Below are 19,487 nucleotides of genomic sequence, written 5' to 3' on the forward strand. Positions count from 1 at the left end.
GGGCTGGAATGGGCTGGGCTGGAATGGGCTGGGCTGGAATGGGCTGGAATGGGCTGGGTTGGAATGGGCTGGGCTGGGCTGGAATGGGCTGGGCTGGAATGGGCTGGGTTGGGTTGGAATGGGCTGGGCTGGGCTGGAATGGGCTGGGCTGGAATGGGCTGAGCTGGGCTGGAATGGGCTGGGCTGGAATGGGCTGGAATGGGCTGGGCTGGAATGGGCTGGGCTGGGCTGGAATGGGCTGGGCTGGAACGGGCTGGGCTGGGATGGAATGGGCTGGAATGGGCTGGGCTGGGCTGGAATGGGCTGGGCTGGGCTGAGCTGGGCTGGAATGGGCTGGGCTGGAATGGGCTGGAATGGGCTGGGCTGGGCTGGAATGGGCCGGGCTGGGCCGGGCAGAGCCCGGAGGGGTTTCCCTGCCTTGGGCTGGCACGGGGAGCACAGCAGGACGTCCCTAAGGGCTCACATCATTGTCTTCCCTTTGCGCCGCCCTTCCCCTCCTTCCCTTAGCCACGGGGGACGCGGCTGCCCCGGAGGGGCTCCCGAGTACGTGGGTGTTTTGCGGGCACTGTGGACTGTGCATGAGAAGTATGAAAATGTTCAGGAGGCTTTTCTGCAGAGCACAGGGCCGGGGGGAGGGAACTGCAGGGCTGGGGGTGGTCAGGGGCAGGTCCCCTCCAGCGAGACCACCCGCAGCTGCTGCCGGGGCAGGCGGGCAGAGCTGTGCCCCCCGGGACCCGGGCTCAGCCGTGCTGGGGGTGGGGGTACAGCCTGTCCCGCCAGCCCACGCCTGCCCAGCACCTGAGCTCTGCTGGAGGCCTGGGCACGGCTTCCTGAGCCCTGCCCGGAGTAAAGGCACCTCTGTGCATCTCAGGAGCCCCAAGGTGCTACTTGCGGCTGCAGGAGGAGCAGGCACAGCTGGGGAGCACCAGCCATATTTTACTCAGCCATGACTCCCTGTTGCTGTGCAGACCACAACCCCCCAGGGGCTGGCAGTCCCCTGCCCTGGCTGAGTCCTGCCCAGCCCCCAGCCCACGTCCCCCACTGCCAGCAGGAAGCACCAGCAGCCTGTGTAGGATGAGGGATCTTCCTGTCACCAGAACTGTCCAGGGGCTTCCCTGGAGCTGCAGGACCAGGTGCCTCCATCCTCCACAGCCCGTGCCCAGTGCCTTTTTGGGGGTGGAGGGGTAGGTGCAGAGCCTCTACACCGAAGGAAGCCAGGGGTGAGAGAGCTGCAAAGCACCTGAGCTGGTGCCAGCCCTCAGGAGAGCAGGGACCAGGAGAACAGAGGGGCAGGCAGAGCCGTGCCCGTGCTGCCAGCACCCACCCCAGCAGTGCCCCAGCCTTTGGGTGCTGTGCTGGAGCAGGCCCACCCCGCAGTTCCCAAACAGGGAAGGTGTGCAGTGGAGCCCCACCACAACTGCTGCTTTTTCTCTTTGCCAAGAGACCAGCAGTGATGTCTCCTCACTGTTCCAGTGTAGGTCAGGAGGAGGGAAGACACAAATAGATCAGCCCTCTGCTGCTGCCAGATGCTTCTGGACCCCGGGCACCAGGATCAGGTGCTGTGGGAAGCGAGCACGTAAGGGCTGTCAGGCCAAATGATGGTGGGGTGGGTGCAGGCCCGTGCCAGGCACTGGCCTCATTTTTTTTCCCCACCCAGCCATGCTCCTTAGAGCTCTTAAGCTGCTTTGGCTGAGTGTCAGGAGGTGGGGGCTGGTATGAGGGAGGAGCAAGTGAGTCACCCACAGCTCACATTTAAAAACAACAAAACACAAAACCAAAAAAAACTTTTATTTGACAACAGAACAAACAAAAAGATATTTACAGTAGTTGGTTTTTTTTGCTCTGTAAATTTCATTCCAATAATCCCTGCCCTCCCCACGCTTTCTGGTCCATCCCCAGGGCAGCAACACTGGTCTGTGGCACAGCACAGGCAGCACTCCTGCCCTGAGGGAGGAAACCACTTTGGTTTGACTGGGGCAAAATAAGGGAAGGAGGCAAAAAAGCCTTTCCCTCCCCAACTGCAGGGGGGGTGGCAAGGGAAGGCTACCTAGAAATAAGGGAGGGAATCCTAAAATTCAGGGCTTTCCCCAGAAAGGAGGCAGAGAGCAAAGGCTGGACATAAAATGGGGCTGGGGGAGAGGAAGAAGGGGATGTTCACAGCTACATGGTGAGCACCCACCTCTGCCCAGCCAGGCAGGGCAGGAGCTGGAGCCATTCCTGTGCTGTGCAGGGACACCCGGCCCCTGGGCCACACCTGGCAACCCCTCCTGCAGCCCCTGAGCGCTCCCGAGCTCCCGTCGCTCTGGCCAGGCAGGGGGACAGACACACCAGTCACTGCTTGTCCCTTCCAGGCTACACCAGCCCGCACTGCTGCCCCAGCACCACCGGCTCCAACCGCCGCAAGCACCAGATCCTGTGGACGTTATTATCTCTAGTCATGCAACTTAATAATCAAGCTAATTACCTAGGATTAGTGTTTCTCAGGATAGACAGCACGGGTGCATCTCGCTCCCCAGGGACAGGGCAGAGCCCAGGCTCCAAGCCGGGGGACAGCTGGCTCCCAGCAGAGACCAGTTTGTCACTAGAGGTCACCAGCACCGCGCAGAGACGCGCTCAGGGAGCAGCAGGAGGGGACAGGGAGCACCAGGACTCTGTTCCCCGCCGCTGCGGGACCACGCTGCTTCCCAGAAGCCCTGGGCTGCCGGCTGCGAGCAAGAGCAACACCCGTGCCTACATCCCTAACACACCTCTTTCCAAATGGTTTAAAAAAAAAAAAAATAACATAGAAAATAAAGAAGCTGGATACAAAATTTCACAGTCTCAGCATTGTGTGTCCCCAGCAGCAGCCTGCTTCAGCATCTCACAGGTTCTGCAGTGCTCTCTGTTCTGGGACACCATGTGCACAGATTCAGCAGGAACTCGAGAAACTCGGGAAGTTGTGGAAATGCTTATAGAAAATTACAAAAAAAAAAAATAATCGTATAATAAATCACAATTAAAGGGAAAATGTTTCAACCAAAAGTTGCTAAACAGCACCATAGAGATTTATACTGGCAGCATCTGTAACACCCTAAGGTGGAAGAGGAGGGTCCCATGTTTTCTGTGTGAAAAAAATGCCACAGACTTCAGGTTTCCAGTTCATCTGTCTGCCTTCCCTGGGCAAGGCAGGGCTCCTGGGCAGCACAAGGTACCAGAAAGGTCCTCCACAAACCAAAAGGGAAAACAAAACAAACAAACAAAAAAAAGGTGGGGGTCTGAGAGAACAGAAATTTGGGAGGAAAATCTTTTCATTCATAGACACCAACTTCTGTAGAAAAAAAAAAAAAAGAGAAGTATTCTCACTTTCTCTCCCTGAAGAACGGGGTGTTGGCTGGACCCTTGTTTACAGGAGAGGAAAAAAGAAGTCAGCAGGTTTTCCAAGGGGAGCTGCAGAGCCCCCGTCAGTCGTGTCAGGGAGAGGTCAGCAAAGCTGCAGATGTCTTTCCACAGCAGCCATGTCCTCCTGCACCTTCCTGGGCAGCCAGGGCAGCAGGCCAGGGGCTCCCCCAGTGAGAGGACATGGGGATGGGGCAGTCCTGCCTCTCCCCCCTTGTCTGGCAGAGCCCAGAGACCCCCAGGAGGCAGGAGCCCGCTTCTGAGATGAGCTGGTCAGGGGGTACAGAGGGGTGGCATGAGGCTGGGAGGGTCGGGCACCCCGAGGAAGGGCACCCCGTGGGACCTGGCCCAGGGGGTTATTTGGAGGCCCCCAGGTGCTCAGTCTGGGGTGGGATGGGCAGCTGCCTGCCCTGCTGCTGCGACTCCAGCTCAGCCGCCTTCTGCAGGGCCACCTCCACCAGCAGCTGGAAGCTGCTGAAGTCATCGCCAAAGAGCTCGGGGGGCGTGGGGGGGGGGCGTATTGAAGAGTCCGCTGGTGGGGCTGGCTGCCTCGGCCCGGGCCAGCACCGTCATGGTGCTGCTGGCAGCTCTGGGGACAGGGTCTGGCTCTGCTCGCCGCAGGCCAGGGGACCTCTCCCAGTCGGGGCTGCGGGCGCTCACCACCGTCAGGCTGCTGCCCAGCGCCTGGGCGGGGTGGCACAGCACCTGCGGGCACACCGACATGGACAGCACCTTGGAGGCCCCCACCGCCGTCACAGGAGGTACCACCAGCACCCCGGAGCCAGCAGCAGCTCCCCGGGGCAGGGCCACGTCACCAGCTTTGCCCCCTCGGCGGGAGATGGTGAACTGGTTGGGGTCCTTCCCGTCCTTGCGCAGCATGTCAGGCAGCAGCCGCCTCCTGGCGTTGATGAACCAGTTGCAGATCTAGGAGGAAAGAGGAGCAAAGTGCTGTCAGCCCAGGGCTGCGGGCGGCCACCCCCCAAAGCCAAGCCAGCAGAAGCCCCCCCTGTCCCCCACCAACCCAGCTCCCACAGGGCTCCCCACGCAGCCCCACACCTCCTGCCCGCAGGGCTCTGGAGAGGCAGAGCTGCTGCTGGCAGAGGCTGCCTGGGCACCCACAGAAACCCCAGTGCCATCTGCTCCCTGCCCAGCACCGCCTGCCCCAGCAGCCCCTTCCTCCCTGCACCCCTGGCCCAGGTGCCCGGGTGACACGCGCTGCCACTCAGCCCTGCCAGCCTGCCCTGGTGGGGACTGCACAGCGGTGCCAGCACCCATGGCACCCACACATCACCCCAGCACCAGCCAGGGAAGAGCTACCCAGCTGGTGAGCTCTTGAGGCTCATGAGGAGCAGCTGAGGGAACTGGGATTGTTTAGTTTGAAGAAGAGGAGGCTGAGGGGAGACCTCACTGCTCTCCACAACTACCTGAAAGGAGGTTGTAGGGAGGTGGGAGTTGGGCTTTTCTCTCAAGTGAACAGGACAAGAGAAAACGGCCCCAAGCTGCACCAGGGGAGGTTTAGACTGGATATTAGGAAGAATTTCTTTACCAAAAGAGTGGTTGGGCAGTGGAACAGGCTGCTCAGGGAGGTGGTGGAGTCAGCATCCTTGGAAGTGTTTAAAATAAATATAGCTGTGGTGCTTAGGGTGATTAAAGCACTAAACAGGTAGATTAGGTTATGGTTGGTGGGTTTAAGTTATGGTTGGACTTGATCTTCAACACCCACCTCCCCACCAGCTGGGTAGCTCTTCTCTGGACACACTGGTATTTGTCTCAGCTTTGAAGCAAGTGGATTTTTTTGTTTTAAACACGGCCATCACTTGGCCCCAGCACCAGCACACACTGGACTGTCATTCTGGGCAGCATCTGTCCCCACCACTGCATTTGCAGGGAGAAAAAAAAAACACCCCAGCAGGAGGGCATGGGCTTGGAAACCTTCTGTTGTCCAGGAAGCCTTGCCAGGAGCAGGCACCACTTTCTTAACTCCTGACTTTCCCCAAGGGAAACTCATGACTTCCTGGACTCCCTGGAGGCCCAGGGTTCCTGCGCTCCTGCTCCCCAGACACTGGAGCAGGCAGGGGGATGCACAAATAAACAACTGGGGGGTGTTCAGCCAGGGGCTGCAGCAGAGCCCTGCACTGGAAGAGGCTCCTGGAGAGCTTGGATCAGCACCAATGGATCGAACCCCACAGCTGCTCCAGCCTCACCATAGGGTGTCCCACACCTCCACCCCAGCAGGCTTCTGCTCATCAGATGGAGCAGCCCCCATGACATCCTGTTCTGTCACCTCAGGCTGACAGAAATGCTTATGACAGCCCTCAGCTGGCCCTGGAAAATGCCACAGGGCTTGGGGGTGCAGGCGCAGCCTCCACAACCAGCACACACTGGCTGTAGGGGCTCCTCAACACAAGCCCACCTGCCTGCCAACACCTTCCTGAGATCCAGAGAGCGAGTGGCATGGAGAGCAAGGCACCTGGCAATCCCTCTGCTGTGAGACCTGGGGTAAAGCCCTGCACACCTGGCCCTGCCATGCCAACCCCAGCCCAGGACAAGCCCAGACTCCCACAGCCCCCAGACCCACCACCACTCCCCCCAGCACTCTGTCTCAAGCCCTCCCAGGGCCACCAGCCTCCCCTTGGAGCAGCTGCCCAAACAACAAACCTGTTGCACCACAGCCAGCATTTAAAGAAATATCTTAAAATGAAAATGAAAGTTTGCCTTGTCAGCCAAGAAGAGGAAAACCAGACGGGCACTGCCCACACACCGGTGTCTGGGCAGTGGCCAGGACTGTGCTGAGCCACAGGGAAAGGAGCCAGAGGTGCAGGGAAGACCCAAGGACAGGAGCTCAGCTGCAAACTCACTGGCCCTTGCCTGTCTCCTTGCACAAAAGAGCTGTTTCTCACCCTGCTCTGCCCCCCAAACCAGAGAACTGAGGGAAGCCCCCGTTCATCTCCCACTCTGCCAGGCTGGGAGAGGGGGGCAGCCCCCAGGACAGAGATCTCTGGTGAAAAGGGGCTGCCCACATGCACGCAGCTTCAGTTCCCTGCAGGTCCCTCCCTGCCTCCTTGCTGCCCTTCAGAGGCAAGTGGTTCCAGCGTGCCAAGTCCTTTGGGCTCTTCAGGGAGGTTCTCCTGGTCTGGCCCATCCCAAGCACTGTGGCAGATGACCCAGCACATGGGGGACTGGCTCCTACCTGCAGCACTGAGAGGCTGGTCTGCCCCGAGAGGCTGAGCTTCTCCTGCTCAGAGGGGTAGGCATTGAAGCGGTGCTCGTACAGCCAGTCCCGGAGGATCTTCACCGACTCCTTGGGGAGATTGCCCCTTCTCTTCCTCTTGTTGGCCTGCAAGGGGTCCGGGGACGTGGCGCTGTCGTCCTCCCCGAGGTCACTATCTGACATGGTGGAGCTGCCCGCAGATCTCTCCTGGTTAAAGCCTGGCAAGGTGGAAACCAAAGATCATCAGGTGGTGTCCGGCCAGGGAGGAGAGAGGGGGGTGGATGGAACCCTCGGACACGGGAGGTGGCTCAGCCGCTCGTCGCCCGCTGGCGGGGAGGGCTTTGGAGGCAGAGCCCCCCGGGGGGGCAGAGCTACAGGGAGAAAACAGCCCCCACGGCCCTTCGGTTTCCCTGAGCACCGCGGGGAGCCCGGTGCCCGCGGGCGGGGTGCGGGGGAGCAGCCCGCGGGGGCACCGAAACATCCAGCGTGGGGGGGGGGGGCGGGATTTAAAAGAGAAAGAAAGAAATCTCAGCGGGAGAAAGAGGCCGAGGTTGGAAAGTCTGGAGTTGCTTCGGGGCGCAGGAACCACGCGGGGTCATTGTGCGGCGGGACGGGGGCGGGGGCGGCCTCCCCGCGCTGCTGTCAGGGCCGGGGCCGGGCTCGGGGTGCGGGTCCTCGGGGCCGGACTCGGGGTGCGGGTCCCCGGGGGGCCGGGCTCGGGGTGCGGGTCCCCGGGGCCGGGCTCGGGGTGCGGGCCCCCAGCCCCTCCGCCGCAACAGGTCTTTGGGCGCGGGGCCCTCCCGCCGGGGACACAAAGCGGGGCCGCAGCGAGCCGGGCACCCCCGGCCCGGGAGGCGAGGGAGAAAGAAAGGGAAGCTGGAAGGTCGCTCTGCGGCCCCGCACGCCGCACGGAGCGGCCCCCGAACGGCCCCCAACAAACACCATCGGCCAAGTTAGAAACGGCCGGGAAAGGGCACGAACCCCCCGCCCCGCGCGCCCACCCGCGACTCCCGCAAACTTTCCAGGCCCCGGCCCGGCCCGCACAAAGGCGGCCGCGCTGCCCGCCCGCCCGGGACTCCATGTTGCCCCCGCCCGGCGCCGCTTACCCCCGGGCCGCCGCCGCCGCCGCCCGGGCCCTCGCATGGGCCGCGCCGGGTCGCGCCGCCGGAGCCCGCGGTGCGGCAGGACCCTCCCGCGGCGGCGGGGCGGGCGGCCGAGGCGCAGCGAAAAGTTTTGGGTGGGCGGTGGTGACAGATGCCGAGACAAGAGTTCCCTTTGTTCCCGAGGAGGCAGGAACTCGGCCGGGCCCCCCGCCCCCGGCCCCGGCCCGCCCGCCCCCGGCTGTCACCGCCGCGGCACCGGGCAGCGGGGCCCGAGCCCCCGCCCCGCCGAGCCCAGCCCGCTCCGCGCCCGGGCCGGGCTGTGCCCGCGCTGCGGCCCGGCGGGAGGGAGCCCGGGGGGGCTGCAGGAATGCCGGGTCACCCCCCGGCGCGGGTCCGCACCCCGGCACCCGCACAGGGACACCCGAGCAGAGAAACCCGCGCAGGTGATGAGACAAGGCTGGGGCACCCCGCGCAGGGACAGCTGAGCAGGGACATCCAGATCGGGGCACCCACAGGAACAGGGGCACCCCCTCCGGGCACCCCCTCCCCGGCCGTGATGAGGCTGCACCCTGTAGCAGCCCCAAGGGGTTACTGGTGTCGGTGGGCAGCAAACGGGCGGGCACTGGTTGTGGCGCCAGACCTGGGGCAGACACCGCCGGGCTGGGAGCGAGAGCCGCAGCCCGTGCTGAGGCACCCCTGGTGCTGCTGGGTGGCTTTCTGGCTCAGCCCAGCACATCCCTGCTCCCCTGGGTGCGGCGGGTGGCTCAAAGCAGGCGTGGGGATCAAGGAGGCACCAGGTGGGACCTTTACCTTGTCCATTGCCAACTGGCCAGGTGAAGTCTTTGGAGGGCTCACTGGGCTGTCACTGCTCTGCCTGCACCTCTGCACTGCAATAAGAAAGCCCAAGGTGACTTTTTGAGTTTTGGAGACCAAGTCTCTCCGCTGACACACAGGCACGCTGCCGGTCCCGGATCTGCCTCCGCAGGATTTCCCCACCTCGTGCTCCCTGCCTTTCTGCAGTGTGGGGCTGGGTCACACCTGCACCCTCTGCCAGGTGCTCAATGTCCATCACGTCTGTCCTGGGTTGGTTTCTTCAGCGGGACCACCGAGGGACGAGCTGCTCTGGGCAGCCCTGGGCCCCGCACACTCTGGGCTGCAGGGACAGCCCGGGGACACGCGCAGGCTGATCCCTTCCAGCTCCTGCCGTGGAGAAGGTGCTGCCACAGGAAGTCAGAATTACCCCAGTGCAGAGGGGTGCCGGCAGAGCGACCCCGCTCTTGGGGGTGTCCTCTTTGGGGTGTCCATCCCCCCTCTTGGAGATGTCCACTCTCATCCTTGCCACTCCAGGCCCATCATGTGCATGTGCATCCCCCGAGGGACCTGTGTGCTTGTGGGGCACAGCAGCACCCAGGGTCACCGGGTCCATCTTTCTCCATGCTTGTTTGCAGTGGGTGCCACAGACACCGGGGCACAGGAGCCCACGTTGGGGCAGCTCTTCCCTCCCCACTCCATCGCCTTTGTGCTGCAGTTCCCCTCCCTTCCCTCTTTCATACCGTAGGGAAAAAGATGGGTATCCATTTGGGATGTGAGAAAGGCTGCAAAAACTCCTTATGGTAGGTTTTTGGCCTGCACAAAGCAGACTGCATGGTGCAATAAAGGGTAAAATAGCAAAACAAAAGCTGAATTCCTTCAAGCATTTGTTTAGTTCCTGCTAAATCTTCAATGTCCTGAGTGAAACAGAACACCCAAATTGCTCCTGCTCCACTAATGCCAATGCAGCGAGGGCTGGTGGCCCACAGGCAAGGTGTGGGGCCAGCTCTGGGTGCAAATCCCATCTGCTGCACGTTTGTGCTGGTGTGCAGTGCATCCCCGGCCCCCCAGCCCTCTCACACTAGGCTGGCTCCTGCCAGCTCTGCTTCTTGTCCCACCTGTTCCTGCTGGGTGACCCTGCAAAGCCCCCTGGCTGTCCCCCACCATGCCCCAGCAGTCTGCTCCTGCTCCCACCCTTTGAAAAAGCCTCGATTAATCTTTAGCCTCCTTGAGAAAACAGGGAAATGGGTCCCTGGGCCCAAGAACTCACCCAGAGCTGGGACATGAGCCCGCCTGGCTGCAGGTACAGGCAGTGTGGAAGCAGCTTTGGGTAAGTCCCACTGGGTGCCCAGCATCTGGGGAGCCTGAATCCCTGGGCAATCCCAGCCTGGAGCAGGAGTGGGGGGGAGCTCCCAGTTGATGGGGAATTAGGAGCCGTGTGGGGTGAGGGGCCAGGGCAGGGGCCATGTGGCACCTCCTCTGCAGTGCCCTGAGAAGCCTGTCCAGCCCCATTGACATGATAATACTATTAAACTTTGGCAATTTGAAAAACAATCGGCCACCAAGAGCCTGAGGGGGAATGCTGGAAACCCCAGGCAGGCTCTGAGTGCAGTTGACCTGTCCCAGGCAGGATTCTCTCCACCTTTTGCCCACCCTCTGATATTTAATCGGGATTTTTGGTGAGGAAAATAGGGTTTGTTGTTGGCTGTGCCGGCTGTTGGCTACAGCCCTGCCCCTGGGGCCTGGTGCTGGCTCTCCAGCAGCCCGAGTCCTGCTTCCTACTCAGGGCCACCAGCCTCCCCATGGGCTGGGATTCCCCCGGTAGGGTCATGTCCATATCATATCATATCATATCATATCATATCATAGATCATTGCTCTCAAGCCCCATCCAACCTGCCCTTCAACACTGCCAGGGATGGGGCAGCCACAGCTTCCCTGGGCAACCTGGGCCACCCTCATAGTGAAGGATTTCCTTCTAATGTCTAATCTAATCATCCCTCCACCAGTTTTAAGCCATTACCTGGTGGTGTGGTCAGGGCTTTTTTAGTGGTGAGCTGCCTTTGCAAAAGCCAAGGCAGGACTACTGGAGTCGTGGTGGTGTGTGATGCGGAGCTGGGCTGGTCCTTGCCCTGCTCAGGGATGGACTGGGAGCTGGGGCTGCAGTGCTCCTTCACCCACCTCCCGCTGAGCTTTCAGGCAGGTTTCAAGGTTTAAAAGCGATTGCTGCTGCCTGGGAGGAGACCAGCAGCTGCCAGAGTGCTGGTAAGGTGCCCTAGTGCTCTGGGGGCACCGGGATGGAGCACACAGCACTGGAGAATGACACTCTTGGGTCAGGGTTTGGAGGAAGTCTCCCTGGGCTGCATAGACAGCTCTTGTTGAGGTGAAGCAAGGGAGTCATTCCCATGGGGAGAGCTGACACAAGAGGAACTGCCAAGGAGAGCACCTTCCTGGGGCCCGGCTGGGCTGCGTGTAAGGGCAGGACCAAGAGCTGAAGAAATGGGCTGACAGAAACCTCATGAAGTTCAACAAAGAGAGTGGCAATGTCCTGCCACTGGGGAGGATCAACCCAGGCAAGACTGGTTATGAAATTAGTCTGACTCAATTCTTTCTGGAGTACCATGTCTCCACAAGATTTGCTTCTCAAGGCCCAGGATGGTGTTCTGGGCTGTGGCGTGAGGCACAGGAGATGTTTCCAACCATCCTGTGCTTGTTTCCACCATATTAAGCACACATTACCCTGGCAGCTCTGAGGCAGTGTGCTGTAGTCAGTTTGCCAGGCCTCCCCACACCTGTACTGTGACCACCTCCCCTCATACCACAAAGGTTTCAACCGTTTCACCTGCTTAATTGCAGCATGTCTCACAGTCGTGGGTCACTTGCTCAATAGTGTCCATGGTTAAGTCCACCCCTCAGTCACGAGCCCATTTGTATGTTGCATCTCTGCCCTGATGACCTGAAGTGTTCTGGGCCCATCGAGCCAGAAAGAGCTCACCCTTGTGTTCCCAGTCTAAGTCTATTGGGAACACTTGAGCAGCCTTGTCTGCTCAGTGGTTGTGTCCATGTTCCTCAGTGGCTCGACTCAGAGGCACGTGTGCATCTCCATGATGCACCTTTACAACCAGTTTCTCTGTCCAAGCCCCAATGTCCTTCCACAGACCCACAACCCAAACAGGTTTACCATTTCACTGCCAGTTGTTCTGCTGCCCCTGCTTTAGCCAAACCCACGAGGCATTTGCTGCCACCCACCAGTCAGTGTAGAGATAGAGCCTCAGCCACCCCTCTGGCTCAGCAATGTCCACAGCCAGCTGGGTGGCTTTGACCTCTGCAAATTGACTCCATTCACCTTCTCCTTCAGCTGCTTGTGCAACTGGTCATGTAGGACTCCACACTTTCCACTTTCACTGGTTCCCTGCAAGACGACAGGAGCCATCAGTGAACAGAGCAAATTGTTTCTCAGACTCTGGTAGATGATCATATGGTGGGGCTTCTTTAGTCCATCTCACACTTGTGGTGGTGGCAATTCCAAAGTGTGTGCCTTCTGGGCAGTCTGTAATGGCTTCTAGACAATTAGGGCTTCCTATTCAAGCCCGCTGGGTAATTAAGACAGTTCATTTACTCCAGGTCACATGGTGGCATGATGGACAGGAGAAAGGTTACTCTGGAACATGAAGCCCAGCACTGGCAATGGGGGCACCAGGAGGAGCTGCACTTCAGTGCCCATCACTTCCAAAGTGCCTCTAACTCCTTCATATGCTGCAAGTTTCTCCTTTTCAGTCAACGTGTAGTTGGCCTCAGAACCTCTGCAGCTGCAGCTCCAGAATCCCAAGGGTTGACCTCAAGTTTCTCCTGGTGCTTTCTGCCCAGGGCTCCAGGTAGGACCGTTGTACCCGGTGTAGAGCACGTTGTTGATGGAGGTGCCAGCTGGGCCTCCTGCTCACACAGAAGGGCTAGTGGGAGATGTGGTGGTTGGAGGCCATCTTGGGCATAGTGACCACAAAATGGTTAAGTTTGCAATTCTTAGTGATGTAAGGGGGGGGAGCAAAACCTTCACCTTGGACTTCCAGAGGGTGGACTTGGGCCCAATCAGGTCGTGGGTTGAGAGAGTCCCTTGGGAGACAGTCCTGAAGGGAAAAGGGGTCCAGGAAGGCTGGATGCTCTTCAAGAAGGAAATCAAGCCAGGAGCAGCTGTCCCATGTGTCACAAAATTAAAGGGTGGGGAAGATGCCCAGCCTGGTTGAACAGGGAGTTTTGTTGGGAGAAAAAGGAGGGGTTACCACCTTTGGAAGAAGGGACAGGCAACTCAAGAGGAGTGCAGAGATCTCGTTAGGTCACACAGAGAGAAAATCAGAAAGCAAAATTCCAGCTGGAGCTCAACTTGGCCACTGCCGTGAGGGACAACACCAAAAGTTTTACAAATTCCTCACCAATAAAACAAGCCAGGGAGAATCTCCATCCCTCACTGGGTGTGGGGGGGAACATGGCAACCAAGGATGAGGAAAAGGCTGAGATACTTGATGCCTCCTTTGCCTCCATCTTTAATAGTCAGACCAGCTCCCCCAGGGTGTTCAGCCTCCTGCGCTGAAAGATGAGGATGGAGAGCAGAACAACCCCCCATAACCCAGGAGGAAGTGGTTCACGATCTGCTTCTGCACCTGGACACTCACAAGTCTCCAGGGCAGGATGGGATCCACCTCAGAGTGCTGAGGGAGCTGGTGGGGGAGCTCACCAAGCCTCTCTCCATCTTTTATCCACAATCCTGGTCACCAGGGGAGGTCCCAGAGGACTGGAGGCTGGTTAGTGTGACCCCATCTACGAGAAGGGCTGGAAGGAGGATCTGGGGAACGACAGGCCTGTCAGCCTGGCCTCAGCACCAGGAAAGATCATGGAGAGGCTCATCTTGAGGGAGCTCACACGGCAAGCGCAGCACAGCCAGGGGATCAGGGCCAGCCTGCAGGGGTTCATGAAAGGGAGGTCTTGCTCGGCCAACCTGATCTCTTTCTGTCACCATGTGACCCACCTGTTGGGTGAGGGGAAGGCTGTGGACCTTGTCTACCTGGACTTGGGTAAGGCCTTGGACACCATCTGCCACAGCATCTCCTGGAGAAGCTGGTGAATCATGGCACAGACAAGTGTTCTCTTCACTGGGTACAAAACTGGCTGGGTGGCAGGCCCAGAGAGTTGTGGCAAACGGGGTCAAATCCAGCTGGGGGCTGGTCACCAGTGGTGTCCTCAGGGCTCAGTGCTGGGGCCAGTCTTGTCCAGGGTCTTTATCCATAATCTGGATGAGGGGATCGAGGGCACCCTCAGTCAGTTTGCAGACAACCCCAGATTGGGTGGGAGTGTTGATCTGCCTGAGGGCAGGAAGGCTCTGCAGAGGGACCTGGACAGGCTGGATCGATGGGCCAAGGCCAATGGGATGAGGTTCAACAAGGCCAAGTGCTGGGTTCTGCATGTTGGTCACAACAACCCCAGGCAGCACGACAGGCTGGGGCAGAGTGGCTGGAGAGCTGCCCAGCAGAAAAGGACCTGGGGGTGCTGGTTGACAGCCAGAAGAACACGAGCCAGCGTGTGCCCAGGTGGCCACGAAGGCCACCAGCATCCTGGCCTGCAGCAGGAGCAGCGTGGCCAGCAGGAGCAGGGAGGTGATGGTGCCCTGTGCTGGGCACTGGTGAGGCTGCACCTCGAGCACTGGGGGCAGTTCTGGGCCCCTCACTGCAGGAAGGACTTTGAGGGGCTGGAGCGTGTCCAGAGGAGCTACCAAGGTGGTGAAAGGTCTGGAGAACAAGTCAGACAAGGAGCAGCTGAGGGAACTGGGGATGTTTAGTCTGAAGAAAAGGAAGCTGAGGGGAGACCTCATGGCTCTCTACAGCTGCCTGAAAGGAGGTTGTAGGGAGGTGGGAGTTGGGCTCTTCTCCAAGTGAGTAATGACAGGACCAGAGGAAATGGCCTCAAGTTGTGCCAGGGGAGGTTTGTGTTTGGATATTGGGAAGAATTTCTATCCCGAAAGAGTGGTCAGGGACTGGAACCGGCTGCTCTGGCCAGACTGGGCCCCATTCCGAGGCAGAGAGGCAGCCCAGGAGGTGATTCGGAGGCAGCATCACCAGCAGCGACCGCCCTGCTGAGCTCCCACCTGGGGCTGCGGAGCGGCCGCCCCAGCCCTGGGCCCTTCTTCCCCATTCCAGTCACCCCTCGGGGGTGCTGCCATGCTCTGGGGCCACCTGTCTCTGTGGGGGGCACAGCCTCAGTGAGAGCCATGAGGGCCACTGGGCTTCTGGTGGCCATCCCTGCTGGCATCCCGCCGGCAGCGCCGGGGATGTGCCGGTGGGGCAGGTGAGAAGGGGTGGGGGGTGATGCTGTGGGGGTGCCCACCAGCACCTGCCCCACATCGCCTCCCCACAGCCCAAGTGACCCGACAGCAGCCTGAAAGGATGATGAGGATGATGTGGCCGCCATCCAGGGTCTCCCCCTGAGGGTGAGTGTAGTACGGGGACGGTGAGGCTGGGGGCTCCCCCTCAAAGCAGGGGGGATCTCAGGGTTCATGGTCTCCCTACTTTTATGGGCCAGACCACTCTTAGAGATCTCGAAGCCTCCTTTTCATAGTCTTCCTTTTGACAGTCCAAACCACTCTTGTAAAGCTTAAGCTTCCAATGGAGCACCCAAAGTACTGTCCTTGGGACAAAAGCTTCATTTCTTGAGGCCATAAAAGAACCAGGTTTCCCCTTACTTTCAGGTCCCAAGTGTTATTGGTAGGATCTAGTCCAAAGTGCCCAAAGCCTTCTTTTTAAGAGCAAAATCCTCCTTTGAGGGTCCCAACCTGTCCTTGGTTACCCCCAGCCTAGTTTTAGTGCCCACAGTCTCATTTTGAGGGTCTAAACCCTCGTTTGTCAGGCAGAAAGCCACTTTTTAAGTGACGTGTTTAGTGTCCAAAGCCTCATTTTGATGGTCCAAAGTGTTAGGGATTTACACCCACAGGCCACTGGAACAGAGTCCAACTGTGGGTCCCGCTGGAAATGCAAGGTCCCAGTGAAGGTTTGAAATTCCTCTTGGATGAGGTTCAGGGGACAGCTGGAGCCAGGTGCCTCTGGAGAGGGACCCTTACCCCCAGTAAAGCCTCCCAGTTCTACCCAGACCACCTGTCACCTGATCCACAGGTCTAGTCCTTTCATTCAGGTCACTCCCAGCCAGGAAGTCAGTTTTCCTTCCTTTGCTGTGCTTTTACCCAAAGGTCCTTCCCCAGGTGGGAGGGCTGTAGAGCTCTTGGTAGAGGCACTGGTTGTCCTGGCTGTGCCCTGGCCTGACAGAATGTTTGTCGTGAGTGAGGCTGTAGAATAGTTGGGGTCACCTTTTCACGTCCTGCTCATCCATTTCCCCGAGCAGGTTTGTCAGCTTTGGTGAGTTGTCTCAGTCTTTCCAACAGCAGTTCTCAGGGAGGCAGTTTTGTGTTTGTTGAGCTCTTTGTTCAACACTCGTGGAGGCTGAAGGCAGGGAGGGCAAGACATGGTTTTGGATTGGGCTGCAGCCCAAGTTCCTGGCACCAGCCAATTCTTCATCCCTGCCTCAGGCCACAGTCCCCCAGTGCCCTGGCTGGGGATGCCTTTTGTCTCTGGAACTAGGTACTGCTTGGGGAAAAAAGGAAGGTTTTCCCTCCCTGCTGTCATCCATGTTCCCTGTGAGTCTTTGGTCACTTGGACCTTTTCCAAGAGTCAGTTTCTTCAGCAGGAGCAGTCCAGCAGGTCTTTTCAGCAGCTGCACCACCAGATGAAATGCTTGGAGTGATTGTGAGCCCAGGGCTCTGTAGGGTGGGGGTGCTCTGCTGTGAGCCTGATTCTTGGGAGAAGAGAATGTGGAACAGGGATGGAGACTGTTCTCACTTCAAGGTTTCCATCACATTCTCTGTCCCTATAGAGACTTGACTCACCTGGGAAGCTTCCCCTTCTCCCTCCCTCTGTCCCTCTCCAGGCCGGCAGCAAGGGTTCTGCATGATGTGCATCATGGAAACACCCCCAGCAAGGCCCTGCATTTCCCTGACAGTGCTCTCCACCCTTGGGCTGTCCTCACACATCAGTCATTTCAGGTGCTTTTACATGGAGACCACTTCAGCTGTCAATACTTTTTAAAGACCTTTTGTCCTAACAGAGCCCTTGGTGTGAACAGCTTGGAGAGCTGAACTCCCAGAGTTTCTCCTCTTCATGCTGTTGTCTCACACTGTCTCCTCCTCCTCTTTCTGTTCTCTCCTGCTGCCTCTAATCGTCCTCCTCCAGTTCTTCCACCTTCTGGTCATGCTCTTGTCTCCTGTGGCCTCCTTCTCCTTGTCCTCCCCATCACACGACCATCTCCTCAGGAAACCTCCTCCTTGTTTTTTTTTCTTTCTGCTGCATCCTCATTTCCATCATACTTTGGTCTCCTGCTTCCTCCTCCTCATCTTCCTTCTCCTTGTGCTCCTCATGATGTTTCCTCCTGCTGCCTCTCTTCCTCCTCATCATGCTGTTACTTACATCTGCCTCCTCCTCCTTATTTTCCTCCCTCTCTTCCTCCACCTCCTCATGCTGCTGTCTCCTGCTGCCTCTTCCTCCTCCTCTGCCCTGTCATGCTGCTGTCTGCTGCAGTCCACTCCTCCTCTTCTTCCTTTTCCTAATCCTCCCTCTCCTGCTCTTGTCTTCTGCTGCCTACTCCTTCTCCTCATCATCATCGTGTCTCCTCCTGCCTCCTCCTCCATCTGCTTCTCCTCCTCCTCTTCTTAATGCTGTTCTATCTTTCTGCCTCCTGCTTCCCCTTCTCATCCTATTTTATCCTGCTTCCCCTTCCTCCTCCTCTTCCTTATGCTCCTCACCATGCTGTCCTGTCTGGCTGTCCTCCTCTTCCTGTTCCTCCCATTCCCCCTCCTTGTCCTCCTCATACTGTTGTCTTCTGCTTCCTTCCTCATCATGCTGTTATCTACTGCTACCTCTTCATCTTCTTCCTCCTTGTCCTCGTAATCCTCTCCCTCTGTGTTCCAGGTGGTGTGGGACTCCTGAAGGCCAGCCTTAGCAGTGACAACAGAGGCAAAGGCAGCTCTCTTACTTGATTTCTTACACTGTGGGATGCTCTGATCTTGAGCTTGGAGGACAAGGTGCTGACTGGCATGTCCCCTGGGTTCCTGTCCCTCACCATGGCCATAAGCAGGTGCTGAAGGAGGGTGAGAACAGAGCCTGTGGGTGAGATGTTCCTGGTCACAGACACCCTGAGCCAGATGTGGCTCCCACACCTCTGGGAAGGCCCAAGCACAGCCCAAGGTGGGTGGGGAGCAGCACTGTCCCTGTGCTGCCACCCTGCTCCCACCTCTCCCTGCCTGGCCAGGAAGCTCAGCCTGCCTGAGGTCTCCTGGGGTCTGTGCTGCCAAATCTCCCAGTTGCCCTTCCCAGAACACTTTTGCTCTGTCTCCTTTTATATCCTTTTATAATGTCATGCACCAGTACAGGTTGGGGGCTGACCTGCTGGAGAGCAGGGTAGGTGAGAGGGACCTGGGGGTCCTGGTAGACAGGAGGATGACCATGAGCCAGCAATGTGCCCTTGTGGCTAAGAAGGCCAATGGCCTCCTGGGGTGTATTAGAAAGGGTGTGGTTAGTCGGTCAAGAGAGGTTCTCCTCCCCCTCTATTCTGCCTTGGTGAGGCCACATCTGGAGTATTGTGTCCAGTTCTGGGCTCCTCAGTTCAAGAAGGACAGGGAAGTGCTTGAAAGAGTCCAGCACAGAGCCACAGAGATGATGAAGGGAGTGGAACATCTCCCTGATGAGGAGAGGCTGAGGGAGCTGGGTCTCTTTAGCTTGGAGAAAAGGAGACTGAGGGGTGACCTCATCAATGTTTACAAATACGTAAAGGGTGAGTGTCAAGAAGATGGAGTTAAGCCTTTTTCAGTGATGACCAGTGATAGGACAAGGAGTAATGGATACAAATTGGAGCATAGGAGGTTTAAGGTGAATATCAGAAAATTTTTTTTTACTGTGAGAGTGACAGAGCCTGGAACAGGCTGCCCAGAGAGGTTGTGGAGTCTCCTTCTCTGGAGACATTCAAGACCCGCCTGGACGCCTTCCTGTGTGATGTACTCTGGGTGACCCTGCTCTGGCGGGGGGGTTGGACTGGGTGATCTTTCGAGGTCCCTTCCAACCTCTGAGATTCTGTGATTCTATGATTCTATGATTCAAGGTGTGGGCGATTGAAGGACCTTGGCAATGGCCCAGCAATGATCTCTCTTTTAATCTCCTTTCTTTCCCTAGTACTTCTGATCATGTGATTTTCTTTCTCCTTTTTTTCTTGATTTTGGCAGCTGCTGAGCTCTGACCTTTCCCTGGTGCTGTCCCAGGGCACTTGGAGTCTGTGGTCTCAGCTGGGGAGTCAGGGTTGATCTTCCCCGTGTGCTTCACCTCCCATCAATCCCCTACAACTGCACCTGCATCTCCATGCTCTTCACTCAGCTTCTGAATCCTTCAAGCATCATCTCTGTTACCCAAATAACTTCTTGCTCCACCTGCAAAGAGCTCCAGGAGACTGGTGAGGCAGAACTCCTCTTGGCAAGGGCCACATTTACTTTTCCCATACGTAGCCCAGTGTCCACTAACAAAGGTCCTCTGCTTTGTTGGCATCAGGGTTGAAGGATGCCCTCTCCTGTCACCACAGCCATGCAGGTGAAGGGGCAGGTCAGACATAGCAGCTGGAGGAGCTGCTTGAGACACTGCTCCTGACAGCCCCGTGCTGGAGCCTCTGGCATCTCTCTGCTCAGGGCCAGCAGTGCCCGTGGCTGGTGGTGGCCACACACCAAGCCTGTTTCACTCCCAACACCAGGAGAACCTGGGCTGGTCACACAAGCTCCTCTTTTGGGGTCAGTGGGGCTGAACATCACTCCTGGATGCAGCTGCCTCCAGAAGACAGTTTTCCCCCAGCATAACAGAGACCCTGCAGAAGCTGGAGGCTCTTTCCCATGCCACTCACTTTATCTCCAGCTTCAGCCCA

At 58.2% G+C, this 19,487-nt stretch overlaps 1 protein-coding gene across 1 annotated transcript; it reads right to left on the reverse strand.

Moving 5' to 3' along the window:
• Positions 1-1,751: 1,751 nt before the first annotated feature.
• Positions 1,752-7,860, reverse strand: TGIF2 (TGFB induced factor homeobox 2). Its single transcript, XM_051633352.1, is given in 4 exon segments — positions 1,752-3,890; positions 3,892-4,299; positions 6,566-6,804; positions 7,693-7,860. Coding segments are annotated over 4 exon segments (843 nt in total). The 5' UTR covers positions 7,730-7,860; the 3' UTR covers positions 1,752-3,731.
• Positions 7,861-19,487: the final 11,627 nt, after the last annotated feature.

Source organism: Apus apus, chromosome 15 (assembly GCF_020740795.1).
Source record: "Apus apus isolate bApuApu2 chromosome 15, bApuApu2.pri.cur, whole genome shotgun sequence".
NCBI classification, from domain to species: domain Eukaryota; kingdom Metazoa; phylum Chordata; class Aves; order Apodiformes; family Apodidae; genus Apus; species Apus apus.